The sequence below is a fragment of the Delphinus delphis genome, chromosome 21 (assembly GCF_949987515.2).
Source record: "Delphinus delphis chromosome 21, mDelDel1.2, whole genome shotgun sequence".
NCBI lineage: Eukaryota > Metazoa > Chordata > Mammalia > Artiodactyla > Delphinidae > Delphinus > Delphinus delphis.
In genome coordinates this window covers 14473224-14497237 of record NC_082703.1, presented here as the reverse complement: position 1 = coordinate 14497237, position 24014 = coordinate 14473224, and the positions used below count along the sequence as shown (strand labels likewise).

The 24014-nt window shown below is 41.0% G+C and overlaps 1 protein-coding gene across 1 annotated transcript in view; it reads left to right on the top strand.

Annotated features, from left to right (window-relative positions):
• Positions 1 to 26: 26 nt before the first annotated feature.
• Positions 27 to 24014, top strand: part of LONRF1 (LON peptidase N-terminal domain and ring finger 1) — a 45626-nt gene continuing 21638 nt past the window's right edge. The window contains exons 1-7 of the mRNA XM_060001234.2: positions 27 to 839; positions 14566 to 14684; positions 15706 to 15828; positions 18849 to 18998; positions 19464 to 19704; positions 19805 to 19901; positions 21126 to 21240. Of these exons, the coding sequence (XP_059857217.1) occupies positions 128 to 839; positions 14566 to 14684; positions 15706 to 15828; positions 18849 to 18998; positions 19464 to 19704; positions 19805 to 19901; positions 21126 to 21240 (1557 nt within the window). The 5' untranslated portion in view covers positions 27 to 127. The remainder of the gene's footprint in view (positions 840 to 14565; positions 14685 to 15705; positions 15829 to 18848; positions 18999 to 19463; positions 19705 to 19804; positions 19902 to 21125; positions 21241 to 24014) is intronic.

Below are 24014 nucleotides of genomic sequence, written 5' to 3'. Positions count from 1 at the left end.
CGCGCGCCGCCCCGCTGTGTCCGCGCGCCACGCCCCCCTGCTCGCGGGCCGCGTGCGGAGCCGCGCGCCCCGGAGGCTCCGGGACCGTGGCGGCGGGCGGCGGCGGCGGAGCAACCCTTTGCGGGCCATGTCTTCTCCGGTCGTAGCGAGGAGCTCCCAGGGAGAGAGCCAGGAGGCGGATCCCCGGCCGCGGAGCCGGGGCCGGTTCTGGGAAGTGGGCGGCGGCGGCGACCGGCTGGAGCGCGCGGCCGCGGAGTCGGAGCGCTGGGAGCTGCTGCTCCGCCGGGGCGAGCTGCTGGCGCTGGGCGGCCACCTGAAGGGAGCGCTGGAGGCGTACGCGGCGGCGCTGCGCCGCGGGGCCCCGGTCAGGCCCGAGTGCCTCGGTACCCTGGTGGACTGCCTGGTGTTCAACTACCGGCTCCGCCACGGGCTGGGCTGGAGCGCGACCCCGGCGGAGGGCGCCCACCCCGGCGCCGGCGGGCTGCTCAGCTGCCTGGGCTGCCGGGGCTTCCTGAGCGAGCCGGTGACCGTGGCCTGTGGCCACAGCTACTGCCGCCGCTGCCTGCGGAGAGAGCTCCGCGCCCGCTGTCGCCTCTGCCGGGACCGGCTGCCGCCCGCCGCGGCCGCTGATGCTGAGGGGACCTCCCCGCGGCCGCCGCCTCTGGCCGCCGCCATCGCTGCCTCGGGCTTCAGGACCAGCGTCGTTCTCAACCACCTGGCCGAAAAGTGGTTCCCGGGCGAGCGGGAGAGAGCCCGGGCGGCCGGGCGTCTCGGGGAGCTGCTGCACCAGGGGCGCTACCGGGAGGCCCTGGCCGCCGCCTGCGAGGAGCTGCGAACAGGTGACCGCGCGGGCCCCGCGACCCCACCCTCCTTTCCCCGACGGGCGGGCGGCCACGAACTCGTCTACGCCCCCGGGAGGCTTCCCGAGGCCGGCTGCCTCTCGTGGGTCGGGTCTCGGGGTCCTGGAGGGTGTGGGAGGGGGCGGCGCCCCAGGGTGCTTCGGTCACAGTGGGGATCGCCCTCGAGCCGACTGTGACGCGGCGCGGGGTTCCCTCCGCTGCGGCCTGGCGCTGTGGCGGGCGCGCCCGGAGTGGAGCGGAGCGGCGCGGCGCGGGTGGCCGGGCGAGGCCGCCCGAGCGCGGGATGGGGAGGGAGTTGGGCGAGCCTGAGCGGCTGTTCTCTTCCTGCCGCGCTCTTTCCGGTAATTGGCCGCTCGGGCCGGGCCGGGTCCGCCACGGGGAGACGCCAGCCGGGGCGGGGAGAGGATCCCCAGACGAGGCTGGGTGTGCAACGTATACCTTGGTCTCCCACAAAAGTCACCGGGGCAATTGGAAACCGCTGGAGGCAGAATTGCATAAGCGGGGGGCGGGGGGCGTTGTGTAACGGGTGACGTCCGGTGGGCGTGGCAGGAGCTCGGCGCCCGCACCCCGCACCCGGAGGCCCCGTGGGCCGCCGGGCTGCGGAGGTGCTCCGGGTTGTTCCAGTCTTAGCTGAAAATGCCTGCCGACCTGGTTCCTCTTGATGATTTCCCCCTGTGTGTGTCAGGGCGTGCTTATTTCAGAAGCACACGTGTGCTTACTTTCGAAAACACCTAGTTCACGGTAAAGATAAAGAGTCAGCCTCTGATCGAGTTCGTTGCCACGCTTGTTTCCCTTTCCACTCTTGATCAAGCTGTGGGGAAAAGGCCTTGAAGATCTTTTGTCTGTTTCTTCGCCTCCAAGAAGCAGTTTCGGCCTCCTAACTTAGGCTAGCACTTTTCTTTTTGGGCTGTGGAAAGGGACGTTGCCGGAGTTAGTTCGCTGTGTAAAATTAAGAGTTGTTCTTTAATTCGGTGGTTTTCTACCAGGCGGATTTTACTGCCCGCCCCCCAGCCCCAGGGGACATTATCTGGGGCAATATCTAGGGAGATTTCTGGTTGCCACCCCATGTGGGAGTGGTGCTGGTGTATCTAGTGGGTAGAGGCCGGCGATGCTGCTCAACATCCGGCGATGCACGGGACAATCTCCCACACAAAGATCAGGCCCCAAATGTCAATTTTGTCACTGTTAAGCCTTGTGTTAAGTAAGGATGTTTCAAGACTAAGGTCTGTACAGGCATGGAATAACACTTGGGGAAATAATCCCCAGGAAAACAGACTTCCAGAATATAAACTGATGCGAAGTATGAGGTGCATTTATAAACTGTAGCAAAGTATCTTGTTGTAGGTCTTTTACACTAAGTGCCCAGTCACTTTGAGCTAGTTAACTGTGTTGAGCTGTTTAATACCTTTAGAGTTCAAAGCACAAACTTGGCATATTTTCAGTATCTTTATGGGAGTAGCAGTTATAAAATAGAATGATAGATCCAAAACAAAAGAGAACTATTTGGAATGCAAAATTCCAATACAACTCAGCCTCTCTGGGTGAATAGAGTATGAATGGTGAAGTACAGACCATCTAGGACATGGTCCTCCTTTTTTTTTTTTTTCATTTATTTATTTATTTTTGGCTGTACTGGGTCTTTGTTGCTGCGCGCGGGCTTTCTCTAGTTGCGGCGAGCGGGGGCCACTCCTCGCTGCGGTGCGCGGGCTTCTCACTGCGGTGGCTTCTCTTGTTGCGGAGCATGGGCTCTAGGCATGCAGGCTTCAGTAGCTGTGACACGTGGGCTCAGTAGTTGTGGCTCGCGGGCTCTAGAGCGCAGGCTCAGTAGTTGTGGTACACGGGTTTGGTTGCTCCGCGGCATGTGGGATCTTCCCGGACCAGGGCTCGAACCCGTGTCCCCTGCATTGGCAGGTGGATTCTTAACCACTGCACCACCAAGGAAGCCTGGTCCTCATTTTTTAAATGAAGCAGAAGCTGCAGCAGTGAAATGACTTGTCCACAGTCACACACAGCCAGCTGATTGTGGAGGCAACACCATGTCCTCCATTCCTCCTAAATGTTGAACCAGGGTTCATCCTACCGGTATAACTCATCCAATGAAAATGTTTAACATAAATTTCCAAGGAATTTTTTTGTCACTAGTGTAAAATAAAGGATGAAACTTACTGACAGCCCTGTTCAGTATTAACTCCCACTGATTTAGTGGTTTGACCTCTTAAATTAGGCATTTGGTAAGAATTCAGGTCCTAATCCATGGAAGAACACGGAGTACATTTACTAATTAAGATTTAGCTTAATGTTCTATGACCAATAATCTTTTAATTAAAGAAGATTTGGGGCCTGGAGTTGAGGATATTATTTTTAACAGAAAAAGACTGAAAGATCTATTCTTTCTCCTTTTTTCAGTTTGCATAGCCTGCATGTGGGAATTCTGTCCACTCAGCTGCTTAATTCTACTTTAGCAGGACTAGAACCCAAGTCTCCTGACTTTCACCTCATCAGTCTGTTTTCCCCTCATTTTTAGGTCTTTCAAAAATCATTAATTCCATAATCAAAAATGTGTCTGAATGGTACTAATGAGGATAACTTTTTTCATCCTTTGAATTTTTAGTGCAAAGTAGGAGGGAAAAAATCTTAGAGCTAACAAATTATAGTTGGTAAAGTACAGATATTATGTATTTAACAGTTTATGGGCATAAATAAAAAAGGTTTAGTAGAGTTATAAATGTACTTGTAGAGTTAAGCTTTAAATTTTTGAGAGCCAGGCATTTGAAATGTATTTATATAATTATACAGCTGTAGTTACTTAAGATACTTTCATTATTGTTAACAATGGAAAAAGACCTTCACTATAATTTCTTCGTATAATTCTTACAATGAAACAAATACTATTAACTAGAAAAAATAATCTAGTCTACAGTTAGCCCACACACATCCAAATTTAATCCCTGTCAACAAGAAAGGAAAGTTAGAAAACCTTTGCCAAAATCAGAACGTTCCCATTGAGATTACATAAGTTTCTGTTGAACTGAAATATATTTAGATAACATTTAATCCATTGATCTTTTGGTATTAACTCTCAGATGTTTCATAACTTTGTCTTTTTAGTATTCAAGGATATTATGTAAGTCTTTTCTGCATTGAACCTTTATACTTAAGAGTCTTTTGAAATAATGCAACTTTGCTGTGCTCTCTTTTATTTTTTTTCAATAAAGATTTTTTCCCTTTTTGTTTTTATTATCTTATTTTTGGCTGTGTTGGGTCTTCCTTGCTGCGCGCAGGCTTTCTCTAGTTGCGGCAAACAGAGGCTAACTCTTCACTGTGGTGCGCCGGCTTCTCATTGCAGTGGCTTCTCTTGCGAAGCATTGGCTCTAGGCGTGCGGGCTTCAGTAGTTGTGGGCTTCAGTGGTTGTAGCACATGGGCTTAGTTGCTCCACGGCATGTGGGATCTTCCCGGACCAGGGATCAAACCCGTGTCCCCTGCATTGGCAGGTGGATTCTTAACCACTGTGCCACCAGGGAAGTCCCTCTTCCTTTTATTTTTAATGAATTTTTACCCTGACTTGCCATTCTCCCCCCCAAAAGAACACCAACAGAACAGTATAATTTACAGTTTGAACTGGTTAAAAAAAAATAAAAGTCGTAAGGAGGAGAATATTTTATTTGAAATACTTGGAGAAGGAAGGTTTTGTTTTGAATATTAATTATGTAGTCCTTGACTATTACCAAGTATTTTTAAATTCTTTGTCATTTCATTGTCATAAAGAATCCTGTGGAGTACCATTATCCTCAGAGGGAAATTGAGACACATAGGGTTAGAGAATGCAGTACAGCCTAGTAGTTAGAGCTGTGCATGCTGGTGTCTGATGACCTGGGTTTGAATCACAGCGCGGCATCCACCTGCTCTCTGGCCTTGGGCCTGTGTTTGACCTCCCTGTTTTGCTTTCCTTATCTGAAAAGTGAAAATAGTGTCTACCTCATAGAAAGATAGCAACCATAACAACAGCCTAGGGCTGTTGTGAGAATTAAGAGTCAAAACAGGTGAAGTGCTTTGAATGGTGCCTGATGGATAAATACTCAGTAAAAATTAAAATATTTTTAAAATGTAAAATTTGTGCTCCAGCAAGAAGGTGATTTAGCTAAAATTGAAATCTAAATCTTATAATATCAAGTCCTGCTCTTTTCTCTCTACCACATTAATATTACCAGAGTGAGGGTTAAATCCTGATTCTCGCCTGCATATGTTAATTAGTAGTAACATTTTAGCATACATCAATAAAATATAGACATTGCAAGGCTTTCGTTATAAAAAGGTAAGTCAAATTATAGGTAGATACTGAATACATTTAAAGAAAATGTAAAGGGTCTTTAATATCTTAGTCAACTAGGTTAACATGAAGAGATTTGAATTTAATTCATCAGTAAACTTATATATGCCCTAACTTATTCTGCAAAGTACCTGAAACAGTAAACATTGACATTTATATGGTGCTTTATACTTCACTGAGTATTTTCACTTCCATTATCTTAACTGATTCTTACAAAAGATCATGCAAGATAGGAGAGCATGTATTAGTACCCCTAATTCACAGATTAAAGGGCTCCAAGAATTTTAAGTGACTTTTTTTAAGGCAAATAAGTAACCAAATTAGAACTGAAGAAAAGAGCTCCAAGAATTTTAAGAGACTTTTTAAAGGCAAGCAAGCAACTGAGTTGCAACTGAAAGCAGAAATTGGGCATGTGAATATTGCTTCTAAGACTGAAGTTGATTTTAAAAATTAGCATATAAAACATAAATCTTAGGTGTTCTTGCTATTAATTTAACAAGTATTTGTTCAGTGCTTACTGCATACTAGGCATTGTTTTAGATGCTGGAATACAGAGGTGAGCAAAATCAAGTCCCTGTCCTTATAAAGTTTGTATTTCTTGTTTCTTTTAAAATTGCAGCAAATTGGTATTTACAGTATTGAAAATCACCAGAAAAGGGGCTTATTGCTTAACTGATTTCTAACAAACTGAGCCTATATCCAGTATATCTGTGATTCATCTTTCCTTTAATTCAGAAGTCACTTGAAGGATTTTTGCAGTGCCTCAGGGTTACTATAAAGATCAGTTATAACAGCTTATTCTTATTGTTACAGATGAAAAGGGGGGTATATAAATAACCCTTAAGTGCTGTGTTTTAAATAATTTCCATGTTTTTACTTTTTTTAATTCATCAAATGATGAAAGATTTATCAAAACTCAGTTATCATAGATTTCTCATTATTTTTATATTAACCTTTGGTTTATTCGGAATTGTTTTTCTATTTAGTGGAATATTTCTAAGAGGCTTAGGTATATTCAAGTATAATTTTTAACAAATTTGTATAGTATTCTGCCTCTTACATTGTAAAGATACTTTTCAAAATTGTTATGTTTTACTATAGAAGGTGAATGACTTAAGAGAACTATAAAATGCAAGGCAGAAGTTTCTGTTCAGTTTTTTTCTTTGGTAGGATAAGATCATCATTTTCTTTTTTCTTTTTTGCTTCCCCTCCTTTTGTCCAACCTGCGTTACTGATCCCTAAAGATATTTCTCATCCAGCTAAGGTTTATTTGGGTAAAAGAGGTAGAAAATACTTTTCTAATACCTTGTATCAAGAGCTAATCTCATTTATCAATCAGCTTGTTTTGAAATATTTTGTAATATTAACAGTAACTTATTTATTGAACACTCTTGTGCCAGGCACTATGTTAACCGTTAATATGCACTATCTTATTTAGTCCACAAAACAGTCTTAAGATGTAGGTATCGCCAGCATTTTATAGGTGAGGAGACTGAGGTTCAAAGAGTTAGGTAAACTGTCCAAAGTGGATCTGGAGCCAGATCTTCTGAATCCAATGGTTATGATTTTAATTAGTATGCCAGACTACTATTCCTGGACTTTATTAATCAGTCACTAACAACTTGTCAATTGGCAGCTCTTAGTTTAACTGTGATAACCAAGTTCTACCGTACTGAACGTGACAAAGAAATAGAAGCAAATAAATTCGGTATTTCAGTTAGCCATTGGAATTCCTGAAACAGCTCAACATATAAATATCCAAGAAAAAAGACACTCAAGAGGAATACTTACACATGAATAATCCAAATAGCCAATAAATAGTTTTAAAGGTCAAACTCACTGAAAAAATGCACATTAAAATAATGATGCTGAGTGGCATGGACATATATACACTACCAAACGTAAAATAGATAGCTAGTGGGAAGCAGCCCCATAGCACAGGGAGATCAGCTCGGTGCTTTGTGATCACCTGGAGGGGTGGGATGGGGGGAGGGAGGGAGATGCAAGAGGGAAGAGATATGGAGACATATGTATATGTATAACTGATTCACTTTGTTATAAAGCAGAAACTAACACACCATTGTAAAGCAATTATACTCCAAATAAAGATGCTAAAAAAAAATAATGATGCTATTTTCATTTGTGTTTTCCTAGGAAACAAATACACAGCTTCTGGGCGTGTAAAATAAAGTTTTATAAAAGAAGGGTGAGCAGAATGTATTGAGGACTGTATATCTATATGACTTCCTACACAGTCACTCAACTTTATAGAAAATAAGGAAATAAACTCATATGTAAAAGCTTATAGATATATGTTCATTGCAGTATAGCAAAGAACTATATAGTAATGAATTTTTATATTAGCAAAAATTAGAAGTAATAGGGAATTTTTAAATAGATGGTATACATAGTGGAATAGTTTGCAACCATTAAAAATCTTGTGGATATAATTACATTGACAGAAAAAGCAGATTATACACAGTATATATGGTATATTTTATAAAACTGTACATTAAAAATGTAATCTACACAAACATAAAAAGTACAGGTTATATGCCAATACTGGTTATTTCTCAATTCATGAGAGCATGAAGTGAGGAACTTTAGGGGACAGATTTTAATGAATTTCTTTGTGGTGGGAAAAGGATTTTTAATTCTTAATTTTCTGTATTTTTCAAAGTTTAAATATTTTATAACTTCTGTTATTCAAAACAAGTTTCTTGAAGATGAAATAAATGATGTGTACACTCCTATTACTACCCATCACGTACTGGAAAACAGATGGGGAGTCAGCACTCTGGAGAACTCTCCCTCCACAGCCCATGTGGGGCCTTGGACAACTTAAAACTAGTTTCCTCATTGTAGCAGAATTTTATTTCAGTCTTTTTATTTGCCTAATGACTCACAATATTACTGGGTTGAAGAGAAGAGAAAATGAGGGCATGAATTGAGGAGCTCAAGGGGACAGATTTTAATGAATTTCCCCTGGTTCAGCAAACATTTATCAAAGCCAGGATTTGAGGATACAGAGACAGTAAATACTGGAGGGAGCTCAAAAACAGATTTTTAAAATTAAGTAAATGCTGCTCACAAACAGTAAAGGAACACAATCATAATAGCAAACACTTAAAATAGTGCTTAAAATATACCAAGCCCTGTTCTAAGTACTTTGCACACATTAACTCTCTCTCTCCCCCTCCCCCTCCTCCTCTCCTCCCTCTCTCCCCCTCTCCCTCCATCCCTCCTTCCCTCTCTCTCCCTCCCTACCTCCCTCCCTCTCCCCCTCTCTCCCTCTCTCCCTCTCTCTCTCTCTCTCCCCCTCCCTCCCTCCCCCCCTCCCCTCCCTCCCTCCCCCCTCCCCTCCCTCCCTCCCCCCCTCCCCTCTCTCCCTCTCCCCCTCCCCTCTCTCCCTCTCCCCTGTTATTAGCATAAAGGCGAACAGCAAGAACTCTGGAGCCAGGCAGCTTGGAGGTAGCATCTAGAATCCACCACTTACGGGCTGTTTGATCTTGGGCAAATTACTTAAACTCTCTGTACTCAGTTTCTTTATCTATAAAAATATGGACAGTGTTATACCCACATAGGATTGTTCTGAAGGTTGTAAATTATTTAGAACAGTACATAGTTTGTTGTTGTTATCAAGTAACTGTATTAGCTGAAAAAAAAATCATCTCACGTAACTTAAATTCTTGCCCTTTGCTTCTTTGTGTATATTTTTGCATTAAAGAAGTGTGCTTAGTGCATCGCACGGGGAGATCAGCTTGGCGCCTTGTGTCCACCTAGAGGGGTGGGATGGGGAGGATGGGAGGGAGACGCAAGAGGGAGGGGATACGGGGATATACGTATACTATACGTATAGCTGATTCACTTTGTTATACAGCAGAAACTAATACAACATTGTAAAGCAATCATACTCCAATAAAGATGTTTTAAAAAAAAAAAAGTCTGCCTAAAATTAGTTCAGTTCTTCCCTTTGGGGTAGATTATTTTGTGTGTGTGGTACGCGGGCCTCTCACTGTTGTGGCCTCTCCCATTGCGGAGCACAGGCTCCGGACGCGCAGGCTCAGCGGCCATGGCTCACGGGCCTAGCTGCTCCGCGGCATGTGGGATCTTCCCGGACCGGGGCACGAACCCGTGTCCCCTGCATCGGAAGGCGGACTCTCAACCACTGCGCCACCAGGGAAGCCTTAAATTTTTTATTTTATATTGGAGTACAGTTGATTAACAATGTGTTAGTTTCAGGTGTATAGCAAATTGATTCATTTATACATATATCTATGCTTTTTCAAATTCTTTTCCCATTTAGGGTATTATAGAATATTGAGTAGAGTTCCCTGTGCTATATAGTAGGTCCTTGTTGGTAATCTATTTTAAATATAGTAGTGTGTATATGTCAATCCCAAACTCCCAATTTATCCCTCCCCCCACCTTTCCCCTTTTGTAACCATAAGTTTGCTTTCTAAGTCTGATTTCTAAGTTTCTGTTTTGTAAATTAGTTCATTTGTATCATTTTTTTTAGATTCCACATATAAGTGATATCATATGGTATTTGTCTTTCTCTGACTTCTTTCACTTAGTATGATCATCTCTAGGTCAATCCATGTTGCTGCAAATGGCACTATTTCATTCTTTTTTATAGCTGAGTAGTATTCCATTGTATGTATGTACCACATCTTCTTTTCTCATTCATCTGTCAGTGGACATTTAGGTTGCTTCCCTGTCCCGGCTGTTGTAAATAGTGCTGCAGTGAACATTGGGGTGTATGTATCGTTTTCTCTGAATATATGCCCAGGAGTGGGATTGCTGGATGGTATGGTAATTCTATTTTTAGTTTTCTGAGGAACGTCCATACTGTTCTCCATAATGGTTGTACCAATTTACATTCCCACCAACAGTGTAGGAGGGTTCCCTTTTCTCCACATCCTCTCCAGCATTTATTGTCTATAGACTTTTTGATGATGGCCATTCTGACTGGTGTGAGGTGATATCTCATTGTAGTTTTCATCTGCATTTCTCTAATAATTAGCCTTTTCATGTGCCTCTGGGCACCTGTATGTCTTCTCTGGAGAACCATCTATTGAGATCTTCTGCCCATTTTTTGATAGGGTTGCTTGTTTTTTTGATATTGAGCTGTATGAGCTGTTCCTAGATTTTGGAGATTAATTCCTTGTCAGTTGTTCATTTGCAAATATTTTCTTCCATTCTGTGGGTTGTCTTTTCATTTTGTTTATGGTTTCCTTTGCTGTGCAAAAGTTTATGAGTTTAATTAGGTCCCATTTGCTTATTTTTGTTTTTATTTCCATTACTCTAGGAGGTGGATCTAAAAAGATACTGCTGCAATTTTCTAAGAGTTTTATAGTATCAGGTCTTACATTTAGGTCTTTCATCCATTTTGAGTTCATTTTTGTGTATGGTGTTAGAGAGTGTTCTAATTTCATTTTTCTACATTTAGCTGTCCAGTTTTCCCAGCACCATTTATTGAAGAGACTGTCTTTTCTCCATTGTATAGTCTTGCCTCCTTTTTCATAGATTAATTGACCATAGGTAGACAAAAACTCAAGTTTATAGCTGAGGAAACTGAGGTACAGAGGGGTTTGCCAATTTGCCCCAGTTCACAGCGAGTGAGTGGAGGAGCCAGAAGTTGAACCCAGGCAGTCTGGCTTCCAGGCTCACGCTCTGAATCCTTATGGGATGCTGAGTGGCAGCAGACGCAAAGGAAAGCGTCTTGGAGAAGAGACTGGTGAGCTGAGTCTTACTGGATTAGAAAAAGTTATCCAGACTGAGGGGAGTTGGTTTGAGGTGGTCTCACAAAGAATGATGAGGAAGCTCTGTGAAGAAAGGAGGAGATGTGAGTAGAAAGGCATGCATGGAGCTGAGTGAGCAGCTAGGTCTTGTTGGAGTCAAGTGGGAGGCTCATAATGATGGGAAAGAAGGCTGGAGAGGTGGGCAGGACCCAAGCAGGGAGAAACTGGGATGTTGTGCTAAATGCCTATTCATCTGTGGATGGTGGGGATACAGGTGAAACTGGAGGCAGGGGGTGCAGTGAGCAAGCTGCTACAATAGTCTTAATGATATTCTGGAAGCCAAAACTAAGGTGATTAGCAGTAGGATTGGAAGAGACCAGGGATGGATTTGGGAAATATTAGAGGAGATAAAATGGACCACGGTTAAGAGTTTGACTTGGGACGTCAGTGTTACAGAATATAGTGACCAGACACCTTGTTTGGGGGGCGGGGTGTGAGAAGTGTACTGAACTTGAGGAAAAACACAGCAGGCTGTTGGAAATTTGATGCACCTGGAGGTAGAATGAGAAAATTAGATGTGGGATTTAAATCATGCTCAGTACACTTAGCCCAGACCCCATCTTTATACTTCTTCATTTTTCCAACAAATTGAGTCTGTAATGTGCCAGGCACTGCATACCCGCAGCTGTGGACTGAGAGGCAGGCCCGCCTGGTGGCCTATGCAGTGAGGTGACTAGTTCATTCCAGCGTCGGCAGGGCCAGGTAGGAAGCAGACAGTAAATGTTTGTCGCCTGTTTCACACCTGAGTTAATCACACACACGCCAGGCTGATGGCGTTCTTTTTCAGTTGCCTTTTTTGCAAAAGTGGATACGGAGGGCAGACATTCTGTATCCTTAGGATATTCGAAGGGCCCCAATTAGTGCATTTGGCTCGTTTTTTGAATTAAGAAGGATCTGCAGGAAATAAGTGGGGTAGCCCTAATCTCTTTTAAAACATATTGGAGAGTGTGAACTCAATTGATGAGGTGGGGTTTTTCCCACCCAAACAGAGTCATTCAAATGTAGTCCTTTGGGCTTCCCTGGTGGCGCAGTGGTTGAGTCCACCTGCCGATGCAGGGGACACGGCTTCGTGCCCCGGTCCGGGAAGATCCCACATGCCGCGGAGGTGCTGGGCCCGTGAGCCATGGCCGCTGAGCCTACGCGTCCAGAGCCTTGCTCTGCCAAGGCAGAGGCCACAACAGTGAGAGGCCCGCGTACCGCAAAAAAAAAAAAAATGTAGTCCATTGACATTTGAAGTTCTCAATAAAAACATGACCTATGAGGATTTGGGGAGCAAGAGTTTTAAAATATGATCCTCTTCTCGTCTCTTCATGGGGTCCACCTCTTTTCTAATCCCAGTAGACACTAGCTTTCCAGGGAGTCTGGATAGCCTGAGTGCTTCTGTGTTGAGATGAGAGGGGCACAGTTCTTTCTTGCTTCCCTCAGAGGGGAGAAGCGTTGTAGATTGACTGGGTGCTTTAAAGGCGGAGATCTCCTCCCCTTCCCCAGTGCTGCCCTAGAGAAGCTGCGTAAAGGGCACCACTGAGCAGCGAGGCCTTGATCAGAGAGTGCGTTACTCACGAGGTCCGAAAAGTGTCATGCCATGGGGACTTGCTGTAAAAAACAACATGTGAGAAGATAAAAAGCCCAGTGAGGGATCCGTGTGTGGAGTGGGCTGCTTGTTGTGACCGTGAACCCCCTGTCTCTGGAGGTGCTGGAGCACAGGCGGGGTCCCAAGAATACTGTTGGAAGCACCCAGCTGTGCACGTCCTGGTCGCCGTCCTCTCCAGCTCAAGGGTTTGGATGCTGCTGTAGTGACTGCTTACTCCTTGGACGGGTCTGGCACACATTGCTCTGTTTCCCGAACTCCAGTTGTGCTTGTGAAATCAGGATCACATGGTGCCATTTCACAAGAAAATAGAATTTTCTAATGAGACTGTAAGCTCCTCGAAGACATGGATAAAGTAAAATCTTTTAAACCCCCTCAGGGTCTAGCTTGGACTCTTCATTCTTGATTGAGTAATCACATGGAGCTTTCAGTTTCTATGCATTTTTGTTCAAAGTTAATATTATATTGCTTTAAGAAACAAAAGATGTAATATGCCACATGTGTCTTTTTCTACTGAGGAAGTAAGAAATATTTTCATGAAATATTAATTTTATTCTTGAAAAATTTTCATTGGTATAAATCTGAGGGAACAATAAAATTTGGGTTCTCAAGTACCAGCAACTGAAAAAGGCCTAATTTAATTGTTTAATCTAGATTTATCTGTAGAAAAGCAATGATTTAAAAACTAGAGTAGGGACTTCCCTAGTGGTGCAGTGGTTAAGAATCTGCCTGCCAGTGCAGGGGACACAGGTTCGAGCCCTGGTCCGGGAAGATCCCACATGCTGCAGAGCAACTAAGCCTGTGCGCCACAACTACTGAGCCTGCACTCTAGAGCCCACGATCCACAGCTACTGAAGCCCGTGTGCCTAGAGCCCGTGCTCTGCAACAAGAGAAGCCACCACAATGAGACGCCCACACATCGCAAGGAAGAGTAGCCCCCGCTCGCTGCAACTAGAGAAAGCCTGCATGCAGCAACAAAGACCCAGTGCAGCCAAAAATAAATAATTTAAAAAAAAATCTAGAGTAAATCAGGGAGCTATTAATGAGTTTTCTTTTATTATAGATTTTGTTTTTCAAACGAGGCATTATGGGTCTTTACACCCTTCCCACAATGAATGCTTTGTTTTATAAGCATACATTTTGGAAGCCTCCAAAGATGAATAGCTTTCAAAGAAGACTCAAGTTATGTCATCTGTAGATGTACTGAAAATTAGTTTCTGGCCTAGACTTCAGTTTTACAATCTATGTACCTGTAGTGATTGATTGTAGTATCATAAATGAACTGTCTGAAATTTTGAGTGCAGTTGGATACTAGTTTAGTTTCTCAAGTAGTGATGGAGAACATAGTGAAATTATCAACAAAGTTCTTTTCCCTCAAATATTTGAAATTAAATCTGTCTGGGGACTGTCCAATACTATTTTTGCTAATGGCAGGAATTAAAAATGTTTTTCCTCTTAAAAAAACTGAGTCTTATCAACCCATTTCCTCCAGAAGCAGGATCACTGTGTACTTTCCTAAGACTGTGCCTTGGTCAGTCTTTGTAACTATGGGATCCCATGTGCATTGGTTACACATATGGTCATTTATAAATAGGATTTCAAAACTGGTATAAAAAAGTAAGATTTACCACAAAAAGGCAAATCTTCTAAACATCTAAGACATGAGTCTTTTAAATTTTAACAGAATGACCTATTTTAAGCAAACATTTTCTTAGGGATGATTATTCATATTATAAAAATATTTTCAGTTTTTTTAAAAAGCATAATTTCCTCCACTAAAATAATCTACTCGTAAGGATTTGATATAAATTATAAATCGTAACATACTATTGGGTTGCACCTGTACAGTGCTCGGTTCACTGCCTTTGCTTTGGTGGTTACTGACTAGAATCACTGAGTCAGTTCGTAATCTAGTATGATGTATTTTGTGGGTCATACAATAATCTTTTAAAAATAATCAAACCTTCATAGTATATTTATTTCAGAGCCCAGCGACTTGACTCTGAAAATTTACAGAGCTGAATCATATGCTGGTCTGCGAGAGTTTAAAGCAGCCATAGAAGATTTAAATGCAGTTCTCTTTCAACTGCCAAATTGGCCTGAGGTAAAATTACTGTCTTACATTTGCATACATTTACAAATTTCAACTGCAGGGAATATGCATTCAGTTATGGTTATAAGTTATAATGGAATGGATTGGGTGATTCTTTAAATAAAATATAGAGTTCTAGAAATCTAAGGTCAATATTTTGAGTGGATGAATATCATGACAGTTTTTTAAACTGTAAGAAACCTTTGTCTCCTAACCAAAGAACAACCTGAATTCAAGGCACAGAAAAAAACAGACTTTAATATACAGCATTTCCTCAAAGAGACACAACTGGCCCTATTGCAGAGCTGGATCCAAACTGGTTATCAATGGAGGAGGTTTTATCAACGGAAAGAGAAGGGGTCCTTGTGGCTGAACAGTTGACTGAGGCATTCTGATGGGAACTGGATGATTAGGCTGTGGTTAACTGTGGTAGATGGGGTCAAAGGAGGTTGCCTTGCCCATGCTGTTTTAAAAAAGGACTTGTGGCATGTATATAATATATAATCAGTTTACTAATTCTCCTTTTTATCAAACTGCCAAGGCAAATTAGTCCATCTCCCATATACTTTAAGCTAGAAGTCATTTTTTTATGTGACTTTTTCCTCCATTCAAAGCTGTGCCTTTGAGGACAGTATAGTAAGGATGCTCTAAAAGTTATAAATTAATAAGGAAAATGATTCAAAATTCCATGATGGCATGACTGGTTAGTATAGGTCCAATGAATGTTAAGAGGGAAAATGATTGTACGGACAGCTTTACAACTATTAAAAAGAAAGAACCCTCTGGACTTATCACTGAAGGGATAAAATGAGAAATGTGGTTTTGAAGTCACTTTCTGGGCCTCAGCTCCCCTGTAGGTGCCTCTCCAGGGCAGGGTGTAAATATGCCTTTAGAATGCCTGGGCCTCCTCAGTCAGTCAGAGTTTGAAAATGAGTATTTCCAAGCAGACTTTCTTTTGTTTTCCCCTTGATACTGATTTTTTAAAAAAAACAATTCCATCCATAAAAGTCATGTATATGTGCTTTTATTGAAGGTCTACTTCAGGAAAGGAAAAGTCCTCCACGATGCTGGTTTTTTAGGTGATGCCTTACAACTGTTTCTTCAGTGCTTAGCGCTTGATGAAGATTTCGCACCTGCAAAGCTAGAAGTAGAAAAGGTAATCAGTTTACCAACTATAATACTTCAAGGTAGGGCTACGACACAGGTCTTTTTACAAATGCCAGTTAGAATCTTGGGTAAGAACATAAGGGGTGTCCATAAGTCAAATTCAGTAGCAATTTGACAAGTAGTTTTCAGGCTTATATACTTATTAGCATACTGAATTCTTACCGAAATCAAAACATTTCATTCAGAGATAGTTAAATGCATTATTTTTGCCTAGTTAAATTTAGATGTTCTCTAATAGTTTGTTCCATGGGAGCCAGACTAATCATCCTTAATTAAACATTGTTGTCGTGATGTTCCTGCTCAGGAATTTTTATTGGCTTCCTTTGCCTTTCATTTCAGGTCTCAACTTTGCTTGCTTTCCGTGGTTGCCAGTGGTATTGCCCCACTCAGTTTGTTTTGCCTTAATATTCTCAGTACTGCATATATCCCTTTCCAAAGTTTGTTCAGCGATGTGTCAGTAGGTGTTAATTAAAAGGAAAAAGGGAAGGGGGTTCTCCGATCAAATAAATGACTTTGGAAAACATTGGGTCGAACCAGACAGATTTCTTCGGATTTTGTCAAGAGTTTTTGCTTTGCTAGCATGACAACAGCATTCAGCTTTTGCCAGATTTACCCACAGAGCATCTGGGATGACTAGAGTCTTTGAAAAATGTTTTGGGAAAATCTACCCTAATATAATTTCAGTGCCCTGTCATGAGATGCTCCCCTCGATGTCCCCCCAAAGATGCCACATTATTTATTACCTTCATAGTGTTTCTCAGAGTGTGGCTTTTTTTCAGAATCATCTCGGGTGCCTGGTAAACACAGAGATTCCTGGGCCCTACCACAGACCTTTGGAATTAGAATCTCCGGAATTGGGGCATAGTTTAACAAGCACCTTGGGAGATTCTTATGTACCTTGAAGTATGAGAATTTTGAAATTTTTCTCAGATTCCAAATGCCTTATGAATACAGCTAACATTGCTCTATCCTCTATAAGGTTTGTTTGCACGCATGTTCTAGCCCACTGATTTAACAAAAAATGGTTTACTGTTGTGTGTTGTGTGTTTTCTGACTGTTCTCTTTGCTAGAGTGATTGCCCTGGTGAGATCGCAGGCTTTTTAAGGGTGTATGATTTTGCATTTTCCATGCTGCTGGATATCCTTATGCTTCTGTAAATATTTGTTTGTTCGTTAGTAAGGTCAGGTGAATGCAAAATACCTACTGCCTTGAAATATTTATTTTTCCTCAGTATTTTTTTTGGTAAATTGTGGTATAATGTACATACAATAAAATGCATGGATTTTACAGTTCAGTGAGTTTTGAGAAATTATACAGTCACGTAACAGCACCCCAATCAAGATATAGAATACTTCCATCATCCTAGAAAGTTCCCTCATCTCCTTTCCAGCAAATTCCCAATCTCTCTGCTTGCAGAGGCAGCTACCGTTCAGATTTCTATCACCATAGAATAGTTTTGCTATTCTAGAACTTCGTATACATGGAATCATACAGCATATACTCTTTTGTGTCTGGCTTTTTTTGCTCAACATAATGTTTTTGAGATACATCCAGTAATTTTTTTCTTTTTGATTGTTTACCAAGTATCCCATTGTATGAACACACCACAGTTTGTGATATTCACAGTTAGTGGCAATTTTCATTTGGATTGTTTCCAGTTGATGCTATGGACATTCTTATACAAGTCATTTTGTGGACATATGTTTTTATATCTCTTCAGTAAATACCTAGGAGTGGAGTTGCTGTGTTCTAGGGTGGGTGTGTGTTTAATACCTTTTTTTAAAATCAGGAAATGTAAAACCATACCCAAATTTTAAAATGTTTGTTCATTAGATGGGGTGTTGCTTGAGCACATACAGATACACACACTTTTGTTTACATTATATATATATTTCCTTTTTAATTACATTGTAAAGACTCATGAAAAATTATGATTTTTGTGTATTGAGAGACAGTACAGCTGAAAAGCCAAACCTCCAAACTGAGGCTTTAAGAAATCGTCTGCTGTACATATACACACAAAATTTGTTTTGACAAGCAAACATGTGAATCCCTCTCATTTCCTTGTAGCCAGGTTCTTCCTCCGTCTTAACCACCCCCGTTTCTTTGAGAGTTGTAGACATATTCCTGAGAGAAGCACCCAAGATTTTGATACTGCAGCTGCCTCTCATATCAGACAGCTGCCATTTGGTGCCACAAATAATGCTGGGCAGTGGTGACTGACTGTGCAGGTCACTTGTTCAGGGAGAAACTAAATTCAGTGTAAACACATGGAATTTTAGAGTTTAGTAGTTAAAGGTCCAAGTTCACATAAACACTCTTAAGTCCACCTTAAAATATACATTGGGATGAACCATGAACTATTTTGACAGGATAGGACTCACTGATGTTCAAAGGTAATATTTTCCACTTCTCTTAAGATCTCTTCTTTCTACAAACCTCATATTAAAATGTCAACCTTGGACTTCCCTGCCCGTCCAGTGGTTAAGACTCCGTGCTGCCAATTCAGGGGGCACGGGTTTGATCCCTGGTCAGAGAACTAATAAGATCCCACATGCCTCGGGGTGTGGCTAAAGTAAAAAAATCAATAAAACGTCAACCTTTACCTTGGGTACCTTCTCAGGCTACCAAACTCACCACCCCGTGCCTTCCTTTTGAATCATTTATTTGAGGTGATTTGACCCCACTGAGGCACACCTTGGTTTTGCAAGACTTTTTAATCAATATGGAAGTTCTGCTTTTTACCTAACCTGTTCCTTCCCTGCTCATTAAAAATAAAGTTGGCTACAACTTTTCTTTCTTTTAAACTGATGGATAGCCGACTCAGAATATTATATTAGTTCTAGGTGTATGATATAGTAATTTGATATTTTTGTAGATTATACTCCATATGAAGTTATTTGCTACAAATTTCCCCCAAATTCTTAAATATTAGGTAACTTTATATTAAATTATCCTCAACCAAATATTTTATAGTTTTCATTACTTTTTATAATATTTCTCTTACAGATTTTATGTGATTTATTGTCACCTGAAAACTTAAAAGAAGGCCTGAAGGACTCTTCCTGGAGTTCATTACCGTGTATTAAAAACAAACCTTTTGGTTTTCCTTCAGTAATAGAAGAGTCTCATTGTGCCAGTGAACTTAGCCCAGAGCAGGTAAGGGGGTGAGTAAAGATAATCATGGGCAATCCGTTTAGGTACTTTCAACCTAGTAGGCATTGTCTAAATAGAATTTCATCTATGGCCTTTTATTTTATACTGAAAACTTTTATGTAAAGTATATGCTCATTAATCACAAATTTAGGTCATTCAGTGTCAGAAAACTTTCAGTCTCTTGGAAAATACAGAACATTGTATTTATTTCAGTTTCCTTGGAGTAGGAACTATATTAGCATAACTGCTTTAACCTTATTATGATGTAAGCCAGCTTGATGTCCAGGGCTATCTAAGTACTGGCAAAAATCACTCACTTGCCAGGGTTTTAGAATTTAAAGTTGGTGCTGTTTAAATGAACAATAAAATGAACATTTTAAGACATCAAAATTTCAGTTTGGTTCTGGCGAGAATAAGGATAGTAAAGAAATACAGTTAGTTACCCTTATTTGTTGTATTTTTTTGTAGAATGAAGAAATAGCAGAGGTCACTTCAGAGCCTGTCAAAGGAAGCCTAAACCATGCTCGGTCAGCACAGGCTATAAATTCGACAGACATGCCTGCCAGAGAGGATTGTTTAAAAAGAGTGTCCTCAGAATTTTCACTCTCTGTTCAAGAGCAAGGTGTTCTGCTGAAAAGAAAGCTGTCTCTCTTAGACCAGGATGTGATTGTAAATGAAGATGGAAGAAATAAGCTGAAAAGACAGGGAGGTAAAAATTTCACTACACTCCTATAAAACACATTGATTTATTTAGAATGGCCTTCAGACTTCTTCCTAAAGAAGATAACCCCATCTCTTTGTTTTAATAGAAACTCCCAATGAAGTCTGTACGTTTTCATTAACTTACGGTGACATCCCAGAAGAATTAATAGATGTCTCAGATTTTGAGTGTTCTCTCTGCATGAGGTAAGTATGTACAATTTTATAAAAGATGAATATTTTACATTAATGTAAAGTACAGAGTAGATAAAGGTAATCTACTCTGTAATAATAGGCAATGTGAAGTAACAGAACAGTGGGTTAAAAATCAAAAGATATGAATTTTAGTCCCAGGTTTCCCTTTCACATCTTAGGCAAATAATGTAATCTCTGAACCTTATTTAGCTTTTCCTTACTTAGAAAGTGGGGTCAGGGTTTGCATAGCCTATACTGAAGTCTTGTAAGAATCAGATGACTAAAATATAAAAAGTATCTGGGGAATTGTAAAGTACTATAAAAGCTCTACATGTTATTGTTGAGACTCCATGGTTTTAGATTTGGGTAAGAATACAATGATGTATTGTGTGTATAACATTGGATAAGGATTTCCATTATGCAGAATGCTTGTAATTGTAAGACTAATAGTTTAAAAAGAACATTTTCCAGGTACAGAAACTGTGCTGGAGGCAAGGGAACGGTGTAAAGCACCCGGCACTGTCCACACCAGGCCAGGGGTGATGAGAGGTATTTCTGAGCAAGTCCCTTAATTCTGAGTCTTGGCTTCTTCATCTGTGAGGCGAGGGGATTAGACCCAGATGATTTCTGAAGTACCTATACATCTAACAGTACTTCTAGGAACTTCCAAAGTATCATGTTTCAGGAAATAATGTAAGAAAAATTAGTTTTTCCATATTGTTTGAATATTAAGCCTCCTATTTCTTTAGAATTCAGTGGTGGTAATTTAGTGGATTATTTTTGTAAGGCTTTTATAATCTTGTTAAGAAAACCAATTTTAAAGTGATGATAAAATAAGAATCTGTACAAAAATGAATGAGTAATTATTAATGATATAGTTTACATCATTAATTTTGCACTAAGTCTTTGAAATCTGGTGTGTATTTTAGATGCACTGCACATCTCAGTTTGGACCAGCCCCACTTCAAGGGCGCCATAGCCACATGTGAGTGGTGGTTATGTTAGTACAGCTCCAGGCCCCCAGCGCAGGGTACCTCTGGATGGTGAACTTTTAAACGCTTCAGGAGGATATACTCGTATTTACCACTGCCCCTTCTCTCCCCTCCTGCCCACCAGACCCTCCTTCTTCCTCCTCTACTCTAAAGAGAGATTAGTGTTATGGTTCCATTATTAGTTTGTTCACTTTTTCCAATGGAGTTTATTGTGAAAACTAACATGTATTTTGGTTGATTTCAGGTTGTTTTTTGAGCCAGTAACAACCCCTTGTGGACATTCATTCTGTAAGAATTGTCTTGAGCGTTGTTTAGATCACACACCATACTGTCCCCTTTGTAAGGAAAGCTTAAAAGAGGTAAACATTTTTATGCTTATCTGTTTATTGGTCTTAAGTGTAGCAACATGGTTTGATTTTATTCAGCCATAGCAATGATTAATAGGTTCAGAATAAATTACATTGTATATGCTGAGTGGCCAAAAGGGACTCTGTTTTGTTACCCATATGCTAGTGTTAGAGAAAAGTGAGTTTGGAGAGGGGAGGAGAAAGCAGAGAGGGTCTGAAGGCCAAGACCTCTTACTTAATTTTTTAAACAAAGGAGGTGTGGTCAAGTACCTGGTCGGGAATCTACTGAATTTTAATGATGACAGTATTGGGGAAGCCCAACTGCCCTGCCTCCCACCACCATTTTTAGGCTAGATTTCAGGTCTAATCCAATCCCCTTAACATCTGGAGCAACTGTGTCCAGTAGAACTTTCTGCATTGATGGAAATGCTCTGTATCTGTGCTGTCCAACATGGTAGCTACCAGCCACATGTGTAGAAGGAATTGTATTTAAAATTTTGTTTAATCTTATAATTAATTTACATTTTAGTAGGCACATGTGAGTAGTGGCTACCGCATTGGACAGCACAGCCCTAGAAAGAGGTGGCCTGGCGAGAAGAGAGGGAGGCACAGCTTCCCACGTCCCTCCTTGTCTAGGAAGTGAAAAGCACTATTCACCTGCATTAGGAAAATAGCTGCATCTCAGGTGGGTACCTTCCATAACCAGTGGGAGAGCAACACCCTCTCAGTCGTGCTTGAGTGACTTGAAGTCCCCAAAGGTGAGGCCAAAGCCTTCGAATTCTGAGTTCCAGGTGCAGTGGTAGCATTGATCAGGGAGAGTGATTCTGTCCCTGGATTGTTTGAAGAAAAGAAGTGTCTTCCAAATATGAATTAAAAAATTGATAAAACCATTTTGCTATGGAAAATAGTTATTTCCTATACAGAAAACATAGCTCTGTACAGCAAGCCTATATGTAGTAAAACAGAAAACCACATAAACAATGTTCAAGTCAGGAAACATAAGATAAAAAAACTTCCTTCTTAAAGAGTCTGTTAGTTATTTCAACTAGTATACTCAGTGTTTTCAGCTGAAGTACTCTAAACATGCTGTCTTTCCTGGTTTTCCAGAGTTTTTAGATACACTCATATATTTATTATGCCTTTTTTCAGATTAACATTTAGATACATTGCTTTAAATTTAGAGTTCTCTCAGTTTTAAGGAAAATAAAATAAGGATATTATTTAAAAACATAACATACTGTTTAAAAATAACTTTATCCTTTGTCCTGACCTGAAGACACCCTGTATAATATAATTGGTAAAGTCTAAATATATATATTTACAAGGATAAAATTGACATGCTCTCCAGTTTTCTACTTCTCCTACTTGTCATTTCATTTTGCTCATTTTTTCATCTGAATACATTTTAAAGACACGGTTTTTGTAGCAGTATACTAGTCCGGTGTGTAACATTTTCCTGTTGTTGGTATGTAAGTTGTTTGGTTTTGTTGTAGCATACTGTGGTTTGTGTCTTTTGACACTGTGGTTTGTGTCTTTGACTCTTTCCTTAGGGTAAATTCTTGGGAGGAGAATTACTGGATCAAAGGCCGTATATTTATAAGACTCTTATTAAAACCAATTGCCAAATTGCCTAGGTCCCGAGTAATGTACAAAAATAGATTCTTACCAGTACTGTAAGAGAGGCTGTATTTCCCAAATTTAATACATGAGTCTTAAATTTTGAAACATCTTAATTTAATAGAAAACGGTAATGAAACTGCTTTTATAGTATCTGTCATTTGATTAATTTTATAATAAACTATCCCCTGGGAACTTGTTAGAAATACAGATTCTCAGACCCTACCCCAGAGCCACTAAATCAGAAACCCTGGGGTGGGGCTCAGCAGTCTGCATTTTAACAAGCCCTGGTTCATGCTAAACCGTAAAAACCACTACTATAACCCATTTCCCCACCATTCATATTTCCTGCTCTGTACTTCATCGGATAATGACAAAACTTTTTGCTGGATCTACAGAGAAAAAGGTGCTGGCTTCTCTTTATCTTGTGATTGTCTCCCAGGAATAAATTGGTATTGGGCTTTTCTTGTTTTTTTTTTTTTTTGGTCCAAAATCCTGCACACACACTGACCTGGTCCCTGGCCCTATGCAGTTCTTAGTTTAGTTACAGAGATATAATGTATCCCTGTCCATGTAATATAGTGCAGGGTATGGTAACTGCCTTTTATATGGTAAAGGGTTAAGTAACGGACTCTTGGGAGACAAAAAAATAACTAAGGAACACTTTATGCAAAAGGTAGAATTGGAGCCAGACCCTGAAGGATAGTCAGATGGCTTTTGGCAGTTGGAAGAGAGAATAACACAAAAATACATGAGGGTGGCAGTGTTCAGAGTATTAAGGGAGTGGCACAAATGGACCATTTTATACAGAGGGTGGCTCACGTAGGAAAAGCAGCCTCTTGATAAGGGGATCATTAGTCATAGTGGGATGACAATGGAAGGAAAATCTGAAAGAAAAATTACCTGGAAGCTCTGCCACTGAAATGGGGGACAAAAAAGGAGTAGTTTTGCTTTTCTTAAGTAAGGCAAATAAATGCATCATTTTCTTCATTCCTTATCTTATTTTTGTTTCTCAATTCAAATGGTAGTTTCAGATACTCATGCACTGTGAGATGGAACTTGGCCTTTGGTGTGGGAGATGGCAGGGCAGCGCTGACTGCTGCTAATAAAGATGTACGATCATAGCAAGACAAGGGTCTTATATACAGAACTTGGTTCACGTTGCAAGT